General features: G+C 42.8%; 1 protein-coding gene across 4 annotated transcripts in view; it reads left to right on the top strand.

Moving 5' to 3' along the window:
• JADE1 (jade family PHD finger 1) overlaps positions 1–21,748 on the top strand; it is a 108,986-nt gene that overhangs the window by 26,953 nt on the left and 60,285 nt on the right. For 3 of the 4 annotated variants that reach the window (XM_088476101.1, XM_088476103.1, XM_088476100.1), the window contains exon 2: positions 14,848–14,926. In XM_088476101.1, the coding sequence (XP_088332227.1) occupies positions 14,875–14,926 (52 nt within the window). In that variant the 5' untranslated portion in view covers positions 14,848–14,874. Of the gene's footprint in view, positions 1–14,840; positions 14,927–21,748 lie in introns of all 4 variants that reach the window. The other variant, XM_088476104.1, reaches the window with a different exon arrangement.

The raw sequence follows: 21,748 nt of genomic DNA, 5'->3' as shown, positions 1-21,748 counted from the left end.
CCATGTTGGCAAACAGTGGGGTCCTTTTCAGGATCAGTGGAATTAGGGTTATAGATGAGGACAACATAAAAAAAAAAAAATGAAGGCTGCAGATGTACTTCAGGGTCTAGTCTTCAACCTGGGCAATGCCAGGTATCCCAGCCAGTGGCTAATGAAAACAGGAAGGGTGCCCTGCCCCTGAGATCCTGTGGTAGACAGCCTGGGCTAGCTTTTGTTAAAACTCAGAGTCCCATTAGGGAGTCCATTACCAGAGACTAGTAGCCATGTGCAGGATCTTTTCCTAACTCCTAAGGCTGGGCTTAATGAACAGGCTTTGGACCCCTTGAGTTGTCCCAATACAAAAGACCAGGATCTCTGAGATGTCTGTCCATTTATATCAAATTAGTTTAAGAAAATAAAAATGAGCAAAGGTATGAATTTAAAGTAAATAAAAAGACTCTCCAAACACTTGTTTACCAGTTTATTAAATATACAATTCCTTGTTTAATCTTGGTCTGTTATAATCCAGTGAATGAGTAGGTGTTATGCATCTGCCCATTGAATGCTCAAACCATGGAGACTGAAACTTCCCTTTGCCACCAGCCTATCACAAGAGATTTAACATTGTGGCTGCTTTTGATTGGTTGGCAGTGAAGGGATGTTAATGTCTCACCTTGCCTTGAACCTGCATGACTAGAGACTTATATAGGGATTGAAGTAAAAACAGGCTATTCTCCAGCATTTAAAGGGGCCTATCCATTAGCAGATCTTTTTCAAAAGATGAAAGACAAAAGATTATCCCTTGAAAATTCCTGGGGCTGCGGTGACAGATAACTGTCATGTACATGACAGATTTTTGCAAACGACGAACGATATTGCATGACATCATTCAGGGAGTGGATTGGATTTTTTTTTTTTGTTTTGTTTCTATTCATTTTCATTAAAAATATGTCGTTTACTGCGACAGATATTTCTAATATCTGTCAGCGATAAGCAATAATTGACCAACATGTTGGAGAGACAAAAGACAAAATTTCTCGGCCGCGGGAGTGCGCATTTTCATCGTTCAGAGCCTATCCATTAGCAGATAAATTGAACGATAAATCGTTCATCGTTCAAATTTATCTGCTAATGGATAGGCCCCTTAGCTGGAGAAACCTAAAATATCAATAATTTTTATTTAGTACAGTGAAAAGTGCAGAGAAATCACTTTAATTAAATGGAGCCCATTTCGGGAAATTCAATTGTTTGCACCAGTGGCTGTTCGGGATGGGTGCCTGATGGAGCCATTGAATTGCTGCACCATTCGGGTGTGATAGCTGCCGGCGCCAACGTTTCTGCTCGCTACCTCCTGAGGTGGCTAGCAGATATTTGTGATAAATCCGTGGTTTGGGTGCCCAATTTGCTGTTTGGGCGCCCTAACCAGGACTTTAGACAGAACGTTTTGCTGCGTAAAACTGCTAAACCTAAGTGTGCGCGACAAGTGCAATAATTATTGGGTGCTCAAAGACGGTTGAATTGCTACATTGGGCACCCATTAATTACCGCTGCTGAAAAAAAAAAAAATATGTATCGCCCCCATTAGCTCTAATAATGTGGGGTAGAGTTACAATTAACAGTGCTATAGAGCACCATTCATTTCAGTGGGATTGTACATGTAGTGCAGTTGGTCAATACCTTATTGAAAATGTATTAAAATTGTCAGAATTCAATAGATTTTGAAATAAAAATGCTATTTGGTAGATTAGAGCACTATGGACAATGATTTCACCTTTTCACTTCCTACATCTATACACTGCATTTTAAATCATGTATATGTGAAATTATATAGTATAAATTAGACTTCTATTTTGCCCACCCATGTTTCTGTATAAATAAAGCATGAATCATGCTTTATTAACAGAGATTGATGGGTATTTTATATAGGTGGTTATTCAGCCATGATTTGTAATCTGCCACTTTTCCTTGTCTGTGTAGCATCTCCCTACCTTATGTATTGGGGATTTTAGGCGGAGAAGTGGATTCCTGTACTGTCTGTATAGTTAACCATCCTTCATACAGTTCTCATACCATCGTCCATTATGTTTATTTCCACCATGGGTGTAGCCATAGTGGGTGCAGAGTGTCTCATTGCTATGGGGCCCAGAGGCTTAGAGGGCCCACCTCTGGGGCCTGACCCAGGTCATAAAGTTGTCTACTAAGTTCCAGGAATTGCCCGCTAAGCACTGTGTGGCATATTGTGAACTGTCTCATTGTTGACTAGGGTACTACAATGTGAGATAATATGAACTGGGGCACTGTGTGGTATAATGTGATATTGGGCACTGCTATGGGGCAGAACATTAACTAGGTCACTACTATGGCATATCAAATGAACAACTGCTGTAGAGAGAGGTATCTCTAGAAGGGGGAAGGTGGCCCTTCAAAATGTTGCTATCTGGCCCACAAAGTTCTGGCTGTGCCCCTGATTTCTACCATACATTGCCTGACTTACTATATCCTATGAAACACAATTACTTTATCATATGAAACGCATACATATGAATTTAAATGCTAACTCAATCTCCTGTTATTTTGAATGTAAGCTCTTTCGAGCAGGACCCTCTTGAGCTTCTCCCTACTGTATTTTCATTTCTCTTAAGGCCCCCTTCCGACTGATCTGCACGATATAGGTGCTATATCGTGCCCTGTATGGGCACAATATTGTACCTGCTATCGTTCTGCGCGCTCCCGCGGGATCGTAGATCGCATCCCCAGATCTTCCTGCATATTCATCTGATCTGGGATGCGATGTACGATCCCATTCAGATGAAGGAGGGGGGAGCCGGCGTATGGTGTGGTCTGCGGGGACCGCACGATTGCCAGCAGCGACGGCACGATCTGTCCGGGGCACCTTTACTCCCCACTAGGGCAACTAACACTTGGCTGCTTATGTGGGTGTAAAGGTCGCTAATATAGCTATGTTTATTATCCGTGTCCTGCTTTGTATTGTATTGTAAGTCGCTGGTTACTTATTTGTTTTTGTACGGCGCTGCGGAACACTTGTGGCGCCATATAAATAGATGATGATGATTTTGATTCTTGCTTACGCCAATAGCCATTTATATCATGACCAATGTAAAGGACAAGCTTGTGTACTTTGTTTTCTGTTTTACTTTGTGAAATGTGAGTCATAGTTTGTAATATGAAGCTTTGGCATCACAAGGTTCTGAACACTCTCTTCATTGAGGTTTAATGTTGACATTCGGGATCTGTGCACATTGTGGATTTAAGCCTTTAGCATTCTCTCCCAGCTTTAAATCTGTGGGGCCATTTATATTCACTATTAGTTAGTTAAAATAATTATTCTATTGTTAGAATAATAATTAAACTAGTATACTAGGAAGTTGTAAGTTTTAAGTGTTTCCTTTGCTTAGTTATACCTGTCACGTGTTCTTCGCTGGCTTGTCTTTATGCAGATGGAACAAATTTAGGGATTGTGTTTGTCACACTTTTGTGTTATTTTGACCCTATAATGCAGAGGTCTTCAACCTTTCAGACAGTGGGGCCACATTTAGAGAATTCAACGAAGCCTGAGAGTCACTAAGCTATACTGCGGTATTTAGACTCTGCCCCCTCCTCACACAATTATGTCCCAGAAGTGGTCCCCCCTATGCAGTGAGCCCACCCCTGTGCAGTGTCCCTTACATATATAGGACAAAGAAAAAAAAAAACAAACACTTGCCTGAATCCCTGCTCCTGCCGCTGTCCGCTCCTCCGTCGTCCCGGCCCGCTTTGCACTATGGGAGTCTCTCCCATCACCCACTGCGGGAGCTGGAAGGTGGAGCTCATGAGTGAGCTCCAGCCATGGGTGCAGCAACTAATGAGTCTGTCTGACTCTTATTGGCTGCCAAAACAAACACACCGCCGTACTCTCGTACTACCCGGCGGCGGTGTTTTGTTTCTGTGTAGTGCAGTCCACAGATACGACTGCCTTGTTTGTAAATAAATGCAGATATTTGCCTGCATTTAGAGTTGGCTACAATAATGCAGCCGCACCGCCCCATCTATCCACTTGTGAGGTCATCACGATCTGTTTGCATCAGCCCATCCCATCCTTTGTGCAAAAGATCTGTCTGAAACCAAATAGTACTCATTATAGTGTCTATGTATCACCCTTAGTTGCTCATAGTTGTGTATGCTTGGCTACAGAGCATACGTAGTGCTAACAATCGCTTGATCCATCCACTGAGTTTTAATTGCTTGCAGCTTTAAATCTGAATTTGTATCTAACCACTAGGGAAAATAAAAATGTGTAAAACATCTTAAATGTAATGTAAACCTTGGTGCTAGGGTAGCATTGCTGTTTTATCACTACACTGATGATGCAACATACAAACTTCTGTTCTAGCATCTCTTTAGAAAAAGTGGCTTTGCTGATTGAAGTAATTGACCCAAGATTTAAGGGTGAGAAGTGTTGAAAGCTCTTTCTGTGATGTTACCTGACATATCAAAAATCAGTGTGTTGTGGGATTAAGTCTAGACTCTAGAGCCACAATCAGTTTATGAGGCCACATATAGTTATGCTAATATGTGAATCCTTGATACATATATTTGAACGTTTCTGACAGGAATAAGCATAAACTGTAGATTAATAAATTATGTATATGCATTTATTCATACAGCATATTCCATAGAGCTTTTCAATTGGGAACAAACACAGGGCCTGATTCAGTAAGGAACACAGTTGCGTATATGCACACAACCAGCTGATTGTTGCGTTTTGCACACGCTGGTGTATGGATGACTGCCCCCCCACCCCTTTTTGCACACGCGGTGCGTGTGTGCGGACCAGGACTGTGATGACAGTGACTACACAGACCCTTCGCAGAGTGATTGACAGGAAGTGCTGTATGTGGGTGGTGACGGGGGGGTGGTCAGCCGTACGCCAGCGTGCCAGTGTGTCATCGTTGTTGCAAGGGCGTGCATAAATTAGCCACTACGATATCATGTGCAGCCTGAAGCCTCATAGCGTGCACTGAAGTAAGCAATTCATGAGTGTCATCGAAGCCTCACGCACAGTTAAGGCTGGTCAGACCTTACTCGATTGTGTCTATGTTTTTGCAGTCTTGCTAAACATTACGGATGTGTATGTAGGTGAAGTGGGCGTCCTTATGAAGTGCTGTTGCGATCGCTATGGATTAGCATATATTTGTAGTGAAACTGCGTGCGTACGCTGTATTGCGTTCCGTAGTCAATGAGGCCCACAGTACTAAATCAAGATTAGGTATGAACAAACATACCAAGCTCTGTTCACAATCTATAGGACATTTGGGGGCGATTCAATTGTTTGCGAAGGCGGACGTAGCAATTAAATGGTTGATTGGCCTGAACCCAGAAACAGTCTGCATTTCTGCTCGCCCCCTCCTGAGGATGCTAGCAGAAATGTGTGAAAAGTCAGTGGTTTGGGCGCCCTAACCAGGACTTTAGACTGGTTTAGCCATTTTACGCGGTTAAACCCGGTTTAATTTGGCACGGCAAGCACGATAATTACAGGTGCCCAAAAACAATTGAATTGCAACATTGGGCGCCCATTACTTATCGCGCCTTAAACAATTGAATCTCCTCCTTGGAGTCTGAAGCAGAAGGTTAAGTGTCACTCATTGCACATTAATCCAGCAAGATTGCCGTGGGATAAAAAGTGCTGGTCAAAGTGCTAGGTTGCTATAGTGTTGGTTTGGTGATCAGATGGTTTTTTGAGTATGGAAAAAGTGGTGGTAATAAGTTAGTATAGCTTACAGAAGGTGGCTCAGGAATTTGATAAGCTTACCTGACACAAGTTGTCAGGAAACATTTGAAGGCTGGAGGAACAGAAGGTTGCAGCAATCTATATCCTGAAAACTTTATTTGCTCGGTAACAGGATCATCTCCTAGCAACATTTTCGCTCCCCTGCCATAGCCACTGTGAGCTTTGCATGCTCACTGCAGAGGGTCAGTTGTACACCGTGACAATTTATGTGCACACAATTGCTTCCTTGGGGCAGATTTTTTTTTGAAGTTTACTGATGACCATCCCATTGTAAAGAACCATAATGTGTAGAAGGTTAAACTTGCGTATATATCATAATATGTAAGAGAAATTGAAACGTCATAAAATGTAACTGTATTGTTGAACATATCAAGAAATATATAACATGAGTCCTTGAATTGAGTGTGAACAAGGTGTATGAAATATGTTTAACTTCAAACTTTTGATTTTATATATTTTTCTTTTTAATATTTAAATAACATTTAGTTGACATTTAAGAACATGAATATGCACAATAAAATAACTGAGCTCGAAGTGAAGTATTGGACTGAAGATTTTTCATAATAAACTTTGCATTATAGCAAAATTGTCTTGTTGCAGAAAATTTATGTAATTGTCTTATTTATGGTCTTTGAGAACAACAGTTTTCGCTACCAGGTTAAGTGTCTGAAGCTATACTTACTACTTCCCTTGACTAGCCCCGAGGGCACATTTATCGCAGGTTTCTGCTTGCATCTCAGGAGGGCGTTAACCATACCTCCCAATATGACCCTCTCCAGCAGGGACACAATGCTCTGTACCTGGAATTCCCTGGTAATTTATGATTGGTGGAGGCTCCAGAGGTGGGGTTGCAGCGCAGTCCAAAATCCAAATAGGTGAGTCACACCAACTGCCAGTGAGTCCCAGCCAGTGATGTTTGGCAGTGTGTGAAATGACAGTTGGTGTGGCTCCCCTATTTGAGTTTTGAACTGCGCTGCGACCCCACCTCTTACCAGGGAAGTTCAGGACCAGAGCATTGTGTCCCTCCTGGAGGGGGTCATGTTGGGAGGTATGGCGTTAACTAGTGCTTCCGAGGCCAGTCACGATGTTACAACGGGTGATAATTGCATAGCACTTAACCCAGGAGCTATGTCTTCCCGTGGGAGATAACGGAATAGTTCCGGGCACTGAAAATGGGAGCTAAAACGTTGTGGTAAGTCTTGCAGCTAATTGAATCACCCCATAGATTCCAGCAAACATTTGTTTCTTGGAAGGCTTGCCACCAAGAATCATCAGGTGGGCAGACTAACACACAAAAGGTGGTTGTTCTTAAAACATTAATCCTTTTTTTTTTTTTTTTTTTAGACAGGTAGGTTAGTGTTGGTTAGAGAAAAACAAAACCTCAGAAATTGTAGGATATGAAGACATGGCGTTATATTTGTTTGAAAAAAATGAGAAGCTTTGTGTCTCTCATTTTTATAAATAACATGACCGAACAGCCCACAGTTATTCCAAGCTGCCAGAACAATAGGGACAAGCAAAAAATGTGGTAAAATCTGAGATTTGTTTGCAATTTTCAAATATATAACATTGGGCTTTTATAAAATATTGCTTTCTCCAGCTAAAATGCTAGAGAGTAGCCTAATATTTTTAGTTTTTTGTTTTTTTTTAAAATATACCCCTAAAACTGCTATACTGGCACTAGACAATCATGTTGACCTGCAAGTTTTTGTGATGTAATTGAAAGATTGTCCAACTCTGAGTAGCTCTATTAATTTCTTTTTAAGAGAGCATACTTAGAGACTACAAGTGACTTCAGTGAACAGGCAGATTCTGTTTGCTCTTTGTATTGTAAAAGGCAGCAAGAGAAAAGGACCAGCAGCCTCATCTATCTTATGGGGCACATCCACCAGACGATCTACTCCCTGTCCAATCTCTAAACGATTTTCCCTTGAAATTTTATCTTTCAGTTTGAACGATTTGCTAACTATCTTTAATAGATCAAGTGAAATTGACCTGCATGTTCAGTCGACTGACGAGACGATCAAACGACCAGCGAGAGCGCGCATCGTTGATCGTTAACGACCAAACACTGCACGATTTATAAACTATTTTTAAATGATTGAACGATAACGACGTCGTTATCGTTCAATCGCCTGCTAAAATCGTGTAGTGGATGCCACCCTTTAGAAGTTTTTTGATTGTTTTGTCTGTGAAGTCACTAAAAGCCCTGTCTCATACCAATGCAGTCAGTATAGGGTGTCTGTAAGGTGCAAATAAAGCAGGCACATGTGGGAGACTTGTTTGACACTGCAAAACCCATTTGTCGCATTTACTTAATGTGCATTTAAATGTTAATTTAGTAAATTTATACACTTGGGAATTCTTCAGAGTGCTCAGTGTTTGGCATATCATTTAGATGGAGGAGGTTTCCCTACGAAGTCTGCTTTCAGCATTTGCAATTCACCCCACATTTAGAAGACGCAGCTGTCATCTTTACTTCCTCAGACTCCCAGTCTATACAGAAGAGGAAAGGACTCCAAAGATATGAAGAATCAGTAAGCGGTTTATCATGAAAGGATGTTTTTTTTCAAATGTCTAGTATTAATTTGCTGCCAGCTGTGGGCAGAGGTGCTATGCCACCTACGGCAGGACTAATACAGTATATACTGTATGCTTGATTGTCACTTTCCATAATTTAGAGGGATAACCTGGATGATCACATGAAAGTTTTACCTTAGAATCTGTAGTAAACTGCTTAACCGGTATTGGAGGATTTTTTTCCTCTCAATCATATTCTTGGAAGAAGTGAACGTAGATACAAACCTTTTATTAGGCTTTTTTGGTGTCCATCTTTAGTTATAGGCGGGAAATGCAGCGTGTCAGAAACTGGCTGAAATTCCTTTCTCCATCCTTAAGCATTCAATGAAAATTTGCCTCAGGGAAGCTAGCGCAAGCATAGCGGATCACGGGCGAGCATGTGCAGCTTATCTGTAGTTAATGCAGGGGAGTAAAAATATAAAGCTGGGTGCACACTTGTCATATATATATATATATATATATATATATATTAGTTTTGACGACAACTATATATTGCTAGTGCATCGGCGGATATGTCCACCCGATATGTCTGTGAACAACATCGTTCAGACATATCAGGCCGTTCTTGTAGCACAGTCGATGTACCAATATATCTGGATGATATATCACCGTCTGGTTGTGTGTACGTGGTACCAACCGACTGCCCGTACTCTGACCGCAGGAACCACCCACACTGACATCACAATTGGGCAGGCAATTTAAAAATCAGCCCAGTAGCGATGTCTGGCCTGACCTATCAAGCGGCCAATCAGTAAGTGTGTATAGCTTACCAAATCTGCCACTCTGTTGGCGCAACTGCCACTGGGGTGCTCAAGTGTGTACCCATCATAACTCTCCCTGATTTTAGCGAGGTTGGGAATGCTTGTCCCCTTAGCCCACCTGTTTTGAAATGCGCATACCTGGTTTTTCTTTTGGAAGGTGTGCCACCTAGCAACAGCTGGTGGGTGAATGAGCAAGCCTCAAAATGACCGCTGGAACAAGATGGTGAAAAAAAATTAACTTGGCTTGTCCCTACAGAAGAGGGCGGGGACGAGCATCTGATATCTGAGCTAATGGTCATGTGAAATCCACCCCTCAGGTAGATTTTTTTACAGCACAGACATGGGAGGAAGCTGGGTCTGATTCTCTGGTAGAAAACTTAGAGCTATCCCTCATTGCCTTATGTGACCGGAAAGCCACTAAACAGTGCTGTCAGTGATTCTTTATCATTTAAACTATTTATGATGAAAAAAGAACATTTTTCTGTCATGGAAGTTGAATATATATTTACTACAGCAGAGTCTGAGATGCATATCGCTGAAAGAAGATGCCTCTTCCTCCAGAGCAAGCTGGCATCATTGTCTTAAAGACAGAAGAGGTCCCAACATAATGCTCCACTATTTAACTATCCTGAGTATGTATGTCCAGTATACTGTGAGTCAGAAGAGGTGAGAAGGTTCTCTGTAAAGATGTGAGTATAGTGACATACAGATGGCCAGGGTAGCACTAGCTGGTAAGACCTTCCACTAAATTTTATATACCTCACATTGGAAGCAAAGTCGGAGGTTGGAAGTATACAAATTTGCCCAGCTGGCCTGTAGAGCAACCCTAGTCAAAAATGACAAATGAGTTTTATAGCGTTTTACAGAACTCCCAGACGTTCCTGCACTATTTGGCCCTGAAATTGACCTTTTCTATATGTTCACATGATGGTGATAAGTGTCAGCGCAACCCCATTAACTGTTAAGGCCTTTTCAGTTTTAAAATAAGTGATGATACTGGGCCTTTACTTTTTGTTTTGCATGAAGCAGAAAAAGGTTAATCAGTCTGTACATTAAAGTCTCTAGTAGCTTCCAAATATGCTATGTTTAAGAACATTAGTAGAGTTACACGTATCTGTTTGGGGCTCGCTGACTGGCCAGAGTTGGACTATTGGGTTTAGCCCTGAGGCCACTTGACATGCCTATTCCTGTTCACACAGACCTCTAGCCCAAATTTGATAGGTGAGGTCAGGGCTCACAGGTCATGTTCGGACAGGTGGCTCCTAAAAATAATTTCAAACAGACTGAGTCTTTCCTATTCACTGCCATTTCCAAAATATCCTCAAGGAGTTCCAGCCTTTTGCTAGACAAAGTATTGTTTGTAGCTTGACAGCAGGAGAAAATAGATTTGGCAGTCCTGATATTCAAAGGCTGGAATATTAATTTCCCATACAGGTCAAATTTGTCATACTAATGCTAAAAGAGAAGGCTCAGGATGAAATATCCCTTTTTTTTATTTTTGTCAGAAATTGGTTTTGCCTCAAAATAGGCCTCAGTCCACCCCAACTATAGGCATCTTTGGCATTTTTTTCTAAAGAGACTTCTCATTTGAGTGGACTATAATCATTTTTGAACTCTCATTAGCACCTTACAATTGCACATGTTTAATAAAAGCAGTGGTTCGATACTGCTATTATCATCTTTGTCAGAGTGAGTCCACTGCATAATAGATCTGGACATATTAATCAGTTAGTTACCAAGGTCTAACGTTGTCTACCCTAGCCAAGCTCTACTCATCCATAAATGAGCTCAAATCTGTTCCAACTCCCTTCCAGAACATTTATTTTTTTTGATTCATAGGATATGTCCCCTCGTTCTATTTGGTGGTTCGGCCAGAGTTACATTACACTGATAGTATAATGTCAGAATATATATGTTTAAGGGACTTTATCAAAGCTATTATACCTGGGTTTCTTACACCGCAGGCAATCACAGAACCGATTTCTGAAAGGTTGGGGAGCATTTGTCCAGAGCCAGGCTGTGAGAGGCAGATGGTCCACAATGGAGCAGTATTCTAATCAATCTACTCAAGTTAAGGCCAGACATGTTAGCCTTCAGAGCTTTAGTTCCCAGTAACCTCAGTGATCACGCTGAGCGAAAACAATTGTGGGTCCCAGGGACCCCTCACTTTAGAAATTTGGGGTCCTAATCCAATGTTTCTGGGTCCCATCACATATTTATGGGGGGTGAGGACAGAGCAGTTGTGACAGAGCTGGGGGGCGAGGGGGCAAGGGTAGATAGCAGCTGGGGCAGTACAGGGGCCAAGAAAGGGGTTAGGGGCAGGCAGTATGGGGGGTAGGGTAGATGGCAGCTAGGACAGTACTGGAGGGGGTTAGGGACAGGCAGTGCTGGGGGTAGGGAGGGGTTTAGGGTTGATAAAACTTGGGGCAGTGGTTACCTCTTTTGATTCTGCTGGGAGCCCTTGATCGTGTCACTGTTGTCAGCCTGCAGCTCCCTTCTGCCCCATGCGCTGTCCACCTCCCTCCTCCTGCGTACAGAGCGCTCAGCTGGCTGAAGGATTGCCGGCTGCTGCAGCCAAATCGCCCACAGACTTTTGTGCAGGTGTCCTTCATCGGGGACCTGCTCCATCTGCCTCTACTGCTGCCTGCCCAGCCTGCAGGAACCGCACTCCCCAACCTGCTGCTAGCTATCCCACTTCTCTATTTACTCCACCATTGCGGATTGCAGAATCTGGATTCTGGAGAGCGCGCTTGTGGGGAAAGAAGTGTGAGGACTGAAACGACGAGGGCGATTGGCTAGGAAGATCTCGCTGTGTGGGGATTGGCTGGGGGGAACCGCTGCACAGCGATTGGCTGGAGGGGCGATGCCATGTGAATGGCTGGGGAGACTGCGCCGTGTAGTGAATGGTTGGGGGGATGCCGCTGCGCGCTGATTGGCTACTGAAGTACACTCAGCGCCAGCGCATCCTGCGGAACCCGATCAGTTTTAAAACTGGGTCCCAGGTTTCCTGTAGCGCATAAAAACGCGCTATAGTGTGTATTTTGCGATCGCTGAACCTTCGGGAATTTGCAGTTCAACTTTGTCTGGATAACAACTGGAGTTTCTTACCTGAACAGGTTGGGCAGCTCTCATTCTCTCTACCTGTGCACTTAAGCCTTAGGGAATAGGCTATTCTATTCACCTAACAGCAGTGTTCATTCTAGTAGAACTAAATAAATTGGACGATTCTTCATTGCCATCATCTAACATTGGGCAATGTGGCCTTTAAACTAATATTAAAAACAATGGTTCAAACCTTCAGGGTTTCCTAGAATTGATGTTTTTGCAAATCCTTTCTAAAGCTCAGGTTCCCACCTTTATGTCCGGAGTGTGGAAACGGAGCATTCAAAAGAGCTGTATCTTTTCCATGGTCAGAAAAGACCTTATTGTCTCATATGCTCTTCTTCTGAAGATATTGCACATAATTAAAACCAACCAGGTATCCCAGTTAATCCTGATTTATCTTCTCTGGCCATTCAGACTATAGTTCCATATAATCAGCTAGTTTTGCAAAGGGCCCAAAATTCCTCTGGAATTCTCCAAAGACTGCTTCCAGGGAACTCCAGATCTCCTGGACAATTACCAGTGTTGTTGATACGTAATAACATTGTTGGGCTACTAACAGAATCAAGATTGTCTTCTTATACAGTTGTCCTTATTATTAAGGCCATTCAAGGACCAGATATTAGGCCATGATTAGAGAAGTTAATGCTTTGCATAATACTACAAATACAGCTAGATCAGCTTATCTCCTAGGCATTAGCTTTCTGTCTGCCAAATATGAAGCAAGTTTAGCATCAGCCACCATCTGCTTTTATGGTTCAGGTCTTACCTTGTGATCACCAAGGCTAACTGAACTGAAGACCAGCTTTCCCATTGTTTATTCAGAGGCGTTTTTCCCTATGCCGAGTTAGTCACAGTATGTATCTAGTACTTGGAATATAACCTGTTCTAACCTTCTTAGCTGCCTTGGACACAAGTTCAGAGAGTGTCCTTTTTATAAAGGAAATTTTACATTATTACCAGCTTTAGCCTCAGTCACCATGGGTGCCGAGCTAACCTTAAATTATATTACCAATCCAAAACGTCCTCCTTTTTGAAAATAATATAATTACATTTGATATAATCCCAAGTAAAACCCAAATCTTTGGTAATTTGCCTTACCTCATACTTGAAACTTTTGATCCACTAAGGGGTGAAGCTTTGCAGTTGTTTACTTGCTGCAAACCTTTTTTTTTTTCCTGTCAAACCATCTACAATTAGAGGATAGATGGTTACAACTATGAAAACTCTTTAAAATTGGGAAGTGTCATTTCCAGAGACACTCCTTCCAGGATGCTGTCACCTCTAGTGCAGCAGCAAAAGGTATTTCCCTACAGTCTACTTTGTACGTGATGATCGTCTCGATGTCCCTTTATACTCAGTACAAACAATATAGTGCATACACACTGTAATCCTTCAAGCAACTGAACGATATATCTTGCATCGTTTGGTCGTTAGATCGTTAAGGTAAAACGTTAATATATTGCCTGGTTGTACGTACACACTTCACGATTTGCACAAAATTGCTAAAGCTATTTTATCTGCCGTGCATGTACAGCAGAGCCGAAGATGCGTGAAACGATGCATAGGCGCGCGCAATAGACCATGCACATTAGACAATGTGGACGATTTTGTCTTTCCAATTCGGCTCAGAACGTCAAATCGTCCAATTTATCTTCTAGTGCTGAGATTCCCAAACTGTCCTCAAGGCACACTAACGGTCCAAGTTTTAAGCATAACTGTGCTTGGGTACAGGTTACTTAACTAGTACCTCAGTCTTTTGATTTAACCATTTGTGCTCAACCATGGATATCCTTAAAACCTGGATCGTTGGGGTTCCTTGAACAACGAGTTTAGCAACCTCTCTATGTACCCAGCCTAATTCTAGGCTTGGCACTGCCATCAATAGGCTTCTGAAAAATCTGCTTGAAGGGCATGATAGAGTAGTAACATGACTTTTAGCTCAGTGAGCAGATACTGTCTTGCCCTCCTCTGTAGAGACAAGCTAAATGCAATTTTTTCACTTCACTTTATTCCAACAGTAATCGGGAGACTCTCATCCACCCACCAGCTGTTGCTAATCCTATTCCCTAGAACAAAGAAAGTTGACAGGTTACAGATTCCTGCAAACAACTGTTTCCTTGACACATTCAGATGTTCCCAAAGTTCACACTGGTATATCCATGTGTGTAAAATTCCATAAGAGCTACATTCGTTTTAAAGAAGGTTGCAAAATTAATGTATAGTTTACTGAAGCAATTTACCATGTTTCTATTTTGTTGTGTGAAAACTAGGATGGTAATTCCTGCCTGCTCCCACTGATCTGAAGGAGACGGACAGAGATGTAAAAGAGTGGGGCAGAAGGACAAATAGATGGTGGAGGGGAGATTAAAGAGATGGGAGAGGGGTACAGAGATGAAATGGAAGGAATGGGGCAGAGATGAATGGGAGAAATGGGGGGCCAGATAGAAGATAAAGAAGAGACAGAGGAGAGAGCTGGAGGAATGGGAGAGATGTGGTGGTGGGGGAAGCCAACTCACTGCCTTTCCAACCGCAACTCCCCCCCCCCCCCCCCCACACACACACTTTACTTTACCAGTCAGTGGTTTTACTTTTATTTAAGATGACTTATGCTTTATATTTCTTTTTACCTTGCAGGTTGCCTGCTGTATTCCTGCACAAACCATGAAACGAGCACGATTACCCAGTAGCAGTGATGAGTCTGATGACAATGCCAGTAAGTGGTTTCAAAAACTTATAGAAGCTAAAACCTTTATGCATTATAACTTATCAAATGAGTTGACAATGTAGTGTCTACAAGCCACATTCAGGTGATATTGCTACAGTACTTTATACTCTAACTGATCAATTGACTGCACTACCACAGCAAGGTTCCCAACTGGGAACACCGCTCCTATCAGAAACTCCAACTAGCCCCCAAACCCAAAAGAGCCTCACCTTCTGAGTATATTGATAGCTCAACAAAGGTTATCACACCGCCTAGACACAAAATACAGCTTTCAACAGAAGCATTGACTTTCTTTTGAGCTTCATCTAATTGTGACCCATGAGCAGCAGAGCAATTGCCGGGGAAATATATCTGACAAGATCAACTCTGTTCCAACCCGCACTCTTGCAACCAGTGTAAATCTGCCGTGACAGCTAGAATAAAATTGACAGACTTACGCTTTCCCATATCGTTTTCCCAAAAATGAAGAATTAATAAAGGGGACATTTCAAAATGGGCAGCATTATAGCAACTTCCTCGATCATCTGTAAACCTCTAACCTCCAATGAACTTGCGATGTATCCTTATTCAAAAGGGAAGCAGATGTATTCCCATCCGACTGTCAAATCCCGGCAAGTGTCTAATGACAGGCGTCGAAATCATAGGTCTAATGACGCCTGTCATCCAAAAGAGCCCCCTGTCACTAAACCCAAAGCACCATCAATAGTCTGGTACATGAGACAGCAATTCTCTACAAGGATGGCATCATTCACAGAATTGAGATCCATATAGGAGAGATGTTGAATCAGTCTAAACTTCCCAACCTATTTAAGGATCGCCACCACCGGAGACAAAGCCAGAATGACCAATGGAGGGCTGGAAAGGCCCATTCATTTTGCCCTGCTGACTTCCTTATTTTACTTTATTCTGCATAACTAACGGTCTCACTACTTCTCTAAAGGACAGCTTTGCTTACCTCACCCACAGTTGGCAACTTAAACCCCTCTGTTAAAATTTGCAGCATCCTCCCAAATAGGATACCATGTCAGCGTCTTGGCTATGAAGTCCAAATTAATGGGGGGGGGCACTTTATATAGGTTCAGCTCCATAGGAGAGGCAGCCACCAGAATGGGTGACATTTGAGTGGGGACCCTTAATGGCATGCCCTCCACAGTAGCGTAGACAACAGGTTTTCTCTAAAATGGAGACAGGGGTGCTGAAATAGGCACTGACCAAGCCTCCCACAGTGTTATAGACAAAGCACTGTACCTGTGACAGACTTACAGAGGACGATCTGAACCAGAACCCTGGCTGACTTTCTGCTGCTGCTCTTAAAGGTTGCACAATGTTGAGCCACGCTTCAAGCACTTTGCAGCTGATATCTATTGTATGCTCTCCCATCCTGTTTCCGCTGGAAACAAAGTATCACGTTTTACCTCAGCGTTCCCAAGCAAATTTGACCCCAGAGTGTGCCTGCCTCTGTCCCATTGCTAAAATTGTGACCCACATGGCCGTACTTCTGGCACCAGGTGAACAAAAAGCCGCCCGTCCCCTTGACTGGGCCCAACTACAGAGCTTCTCATAGCACCTGAGTATGTGAGATTGGAGACCATTTTGCGCTTCCCTCTCTGCATCCTTCAGGGATGTAGGTAATTTGGACTTTCTGTGTGGTTGTGGGATGGCAGCAGAATGAAGGGATAAGTGCAAGAAGGAAGGAAAAAATGGAAACCTTAAAGGGCAAGGGAAGACAATGGAAAAATGAGGATGAAAGAGAGAGAACAGAGATAACAAGACTAAAGAGCAGATCCAGAAAAACTGAAGAAAATATACGAAACACGAGGGACAGGCACAATAATACCAGCACAGATACAAAGTACAGACCTCTCCTTGCGAAATCTTCAGGAAAGAGGACCTAATCAAGCCCTACCCACCCTTATAAAGAGGTTGAACACAGCCACACACCCCAGACCTCTCATAGGTTAATCAGAAAAACAGACCAGGGATTGAAGTTAGTCTGAATCTAATTTATGCTAATTCAGGACTCTTGTTGTTCTTCACCAAAGCACATGTACATTATACATTAACAACGGCAGTATATGGGTAACCAAGGTGAGCGAGACTAAAGCATTGGGAAAATAATTTTGTTCTTGATAGGAACTCCATCTACTAATATAATTTGTTCGGATTTAAATTCATGAGTGGAAATAATGTGAATTGGAATTTAAACTAAAATAATAAAATTTCTCAGAATAAATCGCTGTGTGTGTGGAGCAATCACTATAGTTTGGATGTGTGTTGTACGTAACCCACCTCGTTTGGCACCTCCCTTAATGTCAGCTAAGAGTGATCTCATTAAGACTGAGTTGACTAACTTAATTTAAATTAGTTCATAAGTTTAATTTTTACTAATGATTGTGATTCACATGTGTTCCAAAGATATTTTTCAAGAAAATAGTTATTTTTGTTTTCTTGTTTTAAAATATTAAAGAGTTTATGCCCTTTTTTTTTATTAATATTTTGTTTTATTTGTTTACATTAAGGGGCGAGAATCAATGTTATCACAGACAGAATTACTGTCGTACTAAATTAGTATACTTATGGTTAGGTATAGCGTGGGGTATGAGATACCCCACATGGTTTGCTATGTTGATTTTTTCCACCTGGTTCACAAAAGGTTAAGGCAACTTATTTCTTATGTTAAATGATTCAAATGCATACATAATTATAGTCCTTGGAGTTGTGACATGTTTCATGTATTGTACGTATTAGGAATGATGTACTGTATATTAGTTTGGCATCCATGTACAGGCTTTATAAAGAAATCGTTCCAAAACTGGGTACTATGGGGCACATGTAGGGGTGCCACACATTGGTGGTCCAGGACCAAATCAATTTTCTTAATTTAACATTTTGTTTCTGAATTTGTCAATAAGAAACTTTTGGCTTAGGGGTGCAGTGAAAAATATTCTAATACTCTAGGGCACCGTGATTCAGGAAAGTTTGGGAACCACTGCTATAAAGCATTGACACTTACCTGTCACCACCACTCTTCAAGTGGTAAACACCACCAAGTTCAGGAAGAGAAGGTGTCTTCATTTCTGTAAAGTTTCAATCTGTCGAAAATGTACATCCTGTTTAATTTACGCTTGGCTTTGACTTGTTTGATTTTAGTTAAGAAAGGGTCCATAGGGGAATGTGGTTGGAGTGATCCAACCACACAGTTAAGCTTTCAGCTCCCAGGATGCCTCAGGTCGTCCTCCACAAACACCCTGCCCCTAGCCACAGTCACTCACTTAGTTTTGAGTTAGGTGCGGCAGGATTCAGACCCACCTTTTATAACAGGGGGACCGCTTAGGCAGTCCTAAAAGGACGCCTGCGCTGCTGCTCCATCTACCCCCGTTGGGGCTGCAACACCAGTAACCGGACTAGTGGTTTCAGTGGGTACCTTCGGAACTTGGCTAGCCAGAGATGCTGGTCCTGGGACTACCGCCGGTAAGTTGAGTCCCACGTAGCAGTCCATACCTCCGGCAGTTGGAGACCTGCCGGAGGCCGCTGTAGTGGGGCAACCGCTGCGTCCGCTCCCGCACTAGACCACCGGGGAAAGTCAGTCTGGTGTCGGGGACAGTGGCGGCAGCCATGTACACCCAAGGGTTGTTACAACATAGGGGAGGTAGGCTCTCCCCCGGCAGCCCTTCCCCCAGCCCACATGCTGATCCAGCTGAGGTTTTCCCGCATCTGGGTTGCTCCTTCTACCCTCCTCTGTTACGAGACGCCCAATGACCACTATCATTGTTGTACTAAAGCTGCTGGTCTCAGGAGGTTTAGGTCTGCTCTCCCTGTATACCTCTCCCCAGAGGCCAGGTTATACAGTACTCAAAATCCTACCAAGCCTTGTGCTTTGAGTAGTTGATTCAGGGCCCATTGCAGGTATGTTGTATATGCGTTGCATGTGACTTTTACTAGCTCTGCTGTATTGTAACTGCCTTAACTTTTCTGTATTGTCAGGTATAATGATCACTACTATTTCTCCTCAACCCTTTGCTACAGGTGTGTGGGGAATATATATATATTTTTTTAAATTGTACTTCACATTTATTTTGTTATTTGCGAAGGCAATCACCTCTGCACTTATGTTTAGGAATAAGGGTAAACAGGAAACTGAGACCTGGTGCTGGTTTCATGTAAAAGTTGTTTGGCGGGCTTGTCCCCTCAGGACTATATACAGGATGGTTTGTGTGCTGTTTGTTATAGAGAACCAAACAAAGTGGTAGTAGGTTGGCGGAGTGTGTAAAACCTGCAGCCTATCAACCTCCCGGAATAAAGGTGTCACCACACCTGAACACATAAACAATATAAATCCGGTTGTCAAATGGCACTGGATCTTAACATAAATAAAAACATAAAAAAATGAAAGAATGCCCCAAATTATACTTAGTCCTTGTATACGTGGCTCGTATCAAGCTTAATCACGTGTCCTTTTAAGAAGAATTCTTGAGTTGCTTTGGTGTTCTCAAATGTTGGGTATAAAATAGAAGAACACAAAAGAAGAACAATTTTATTAATAGGTCTTAAAAGTATCACTCTGTGTGTGTGTGAGGGGCGATAGCAAATGTTTTAAACACATGACCTACCTAACTTACACAAAGCAAGTGGGAAATTTAATCTAAAACGGTATCCTTACACCAGTGGTTTTCCCTATTTTCCTATTAGGTGGGGAATGTGGACGTACCCCAACTTACAATGTAGATAGTGGTGAATCCTATAAAGGTATCTTTCTCGTGAGACAGTGATTAAGACCATTATATAGGTAAATGCGTACCCAAACTCACATCACACGGAGTATGTTCAGACACATAGAGGCTTCGGTTTTCTGACTCTTTCAAACTTCTTGATATATCCTCTCTAAATATACAGGATGATGAGCCAGCCCCTAGACCTAAGGCTCCAGTGTTTAAACACCAGAAGGTGGTAAAAGCTCACTGAATTTATGGAAGAAGCATAGAGAAACCCGGATAAACTGTTCCATGTTACAAAAAGATTAGCATCTTTGTATTCTTTCCCACCTACTGAATGTACTAAGTGGGAAGTCCCTCCTACTGTGGATGCTCACATCACACATTTAGTCAGGAGTGCTGCATTACCTATACAGTCAGCATCTTCCCTTTAAAGATCCTACAGATTTAAAACCTGCCTTAAAGCAGTGTTTTCATTGCCTGGAGCAGTTACTCGACCAGCTATGGCCCGCAGCTTGGGTGTCCAAGGCAGTTGAAGAATGGACGGGGGCATTAGATACTCTACCGAATGCTACCAGAGAACAGCTGACACATATCTTCCACATACGGTTAGCAGCCTCTTACATGGGAGAAGCTGCAATAGATGCTGGGCTCCTGGCCTCTAAAGCATCGGCAGCTTTGGTTGTTGCTCGCAGAGCCCTTTTGGTTAAGGTCCAGGAAAGCAGATACTGAACCCAAGATGGCTCTGGAATCCTTGCCGTTTTATAGAAACATACTTCTTGGTGCAGAATTGGATAAAATAGTGGCTTCTCTGGCAGCCTTAAAATCTGTAGGTCTGCCATCAACAGCTGCATCAAAGTCTAGGCAATCTTCTTTTCGGTCCTTTTGCCCTCAGGGAAGAGCAAAAGGACAGTCTTCCTCCAGACCATCTAGTTCTCGCAGGACCACCATGCAGCAAACTAAGAGATCTTGCCTGGTCAGACGTCCAGCCTCTATTCTGGACGACAAACCCTCTGTCTGATGGGGCGGGCCTCCTCCTGGGGGATCCCAGGGTGGGAGGCCGACTTCTTCAATATGCAGATTGCTGGTATCAAACAATAGACATCTGGGTCCGAGAAGTGGTCTCTCAGGGGTATGCCCTCACTTTCCAGAGGCATCCTTACCCAGAAGTTTTTTATGTACAACTCCCCCAACAGATTTTATCAAGGCCTTGGCCCTCCAGGAGGCCATTTACTCCCTGCTGCGGGCAGGGGTGATAATCCCGGTTCCTGTGGTTCGACAAGGAAGGGGTGGTTATTCCAATCTATTTTTGGTTCCCATTACCCTATTGTAAATCTGAAAACCCTCAACAAGTTTATCTGTGTACCTAAGTTCCGTAAGGAGACTCTTCGGTCAATTATTTTGGCAATGGAATCTTAGGAGTTTATGGCTTCCCTGGACATTCAGTATGCGTATCTGCATGTGCCTATCATGCCATCCCACCAACAATTTCTACGGTTTGCTGTCCTACAACAACATTACCAATTTCAGGCACTGCCCTTTGGTCTATCAACGACCTCACAGGTCTTCACCAAAATAATGGCGATTATGACGGCCTACCTCAGGTGTCAGGGAATTGGAATACCCCCATACCTGGACGACCTTCTGATATTGGCACAGTCTCCAGCTGTTCTACAACACCATCTCCAACTGACCATTGCCTGCCTACAGACACACAGCTGGATCATCAATTGGAAGAAATCCTCTTTCTCCAATACAGTGGATGGTACATCTGGGGACACTTCTGGATACTCAGGCACAAAGGGTATGTCTGCCAGAAGACAAGATTTTTACCCTAATGTTGCGAGTACGCAAGCGAAGGGTATCTGTCAATCAGCGATGCAGGTCCTGGAGTCAATGGTGTCCACCTTCAACATGGTGGAATATGTTAAATTTTATTCCAGGCCTTTGCAACAATTGATTCTCTTCCGGTGGAACGGGCAGGATCATCTAATACAGTCCCAAATGATCCTACTCACTCCAGAGGTTCCTCTCTCCTCTCTCTCCTCTCTGCTACAAAAGGCTCATCTGGACAAGGCTCTCCCATTTTGGATTGCAA

Source organism: Taudactylus pleione, unplaced genomic scaffold (assembly GCF_031769625.1).
Source record: "Taudactylus pleione unplaced genomic scaffold, aTauple2 ptg000183l, whole genome shotgun sequence".
In the NCBI taxonomy this organism is placed as follows: domain Eukaryota; kingdom Metazoa; phylum Chordata; class Amphibia; order Anura; family Myobatrachidae; genus Taudactylus; species Taudactylus pleione.
The sequence above is the reverse complement of the archived record's forward strand: the minus strand, read 5'-3'. Positions and strand labels throughout refer to the sequence as shown.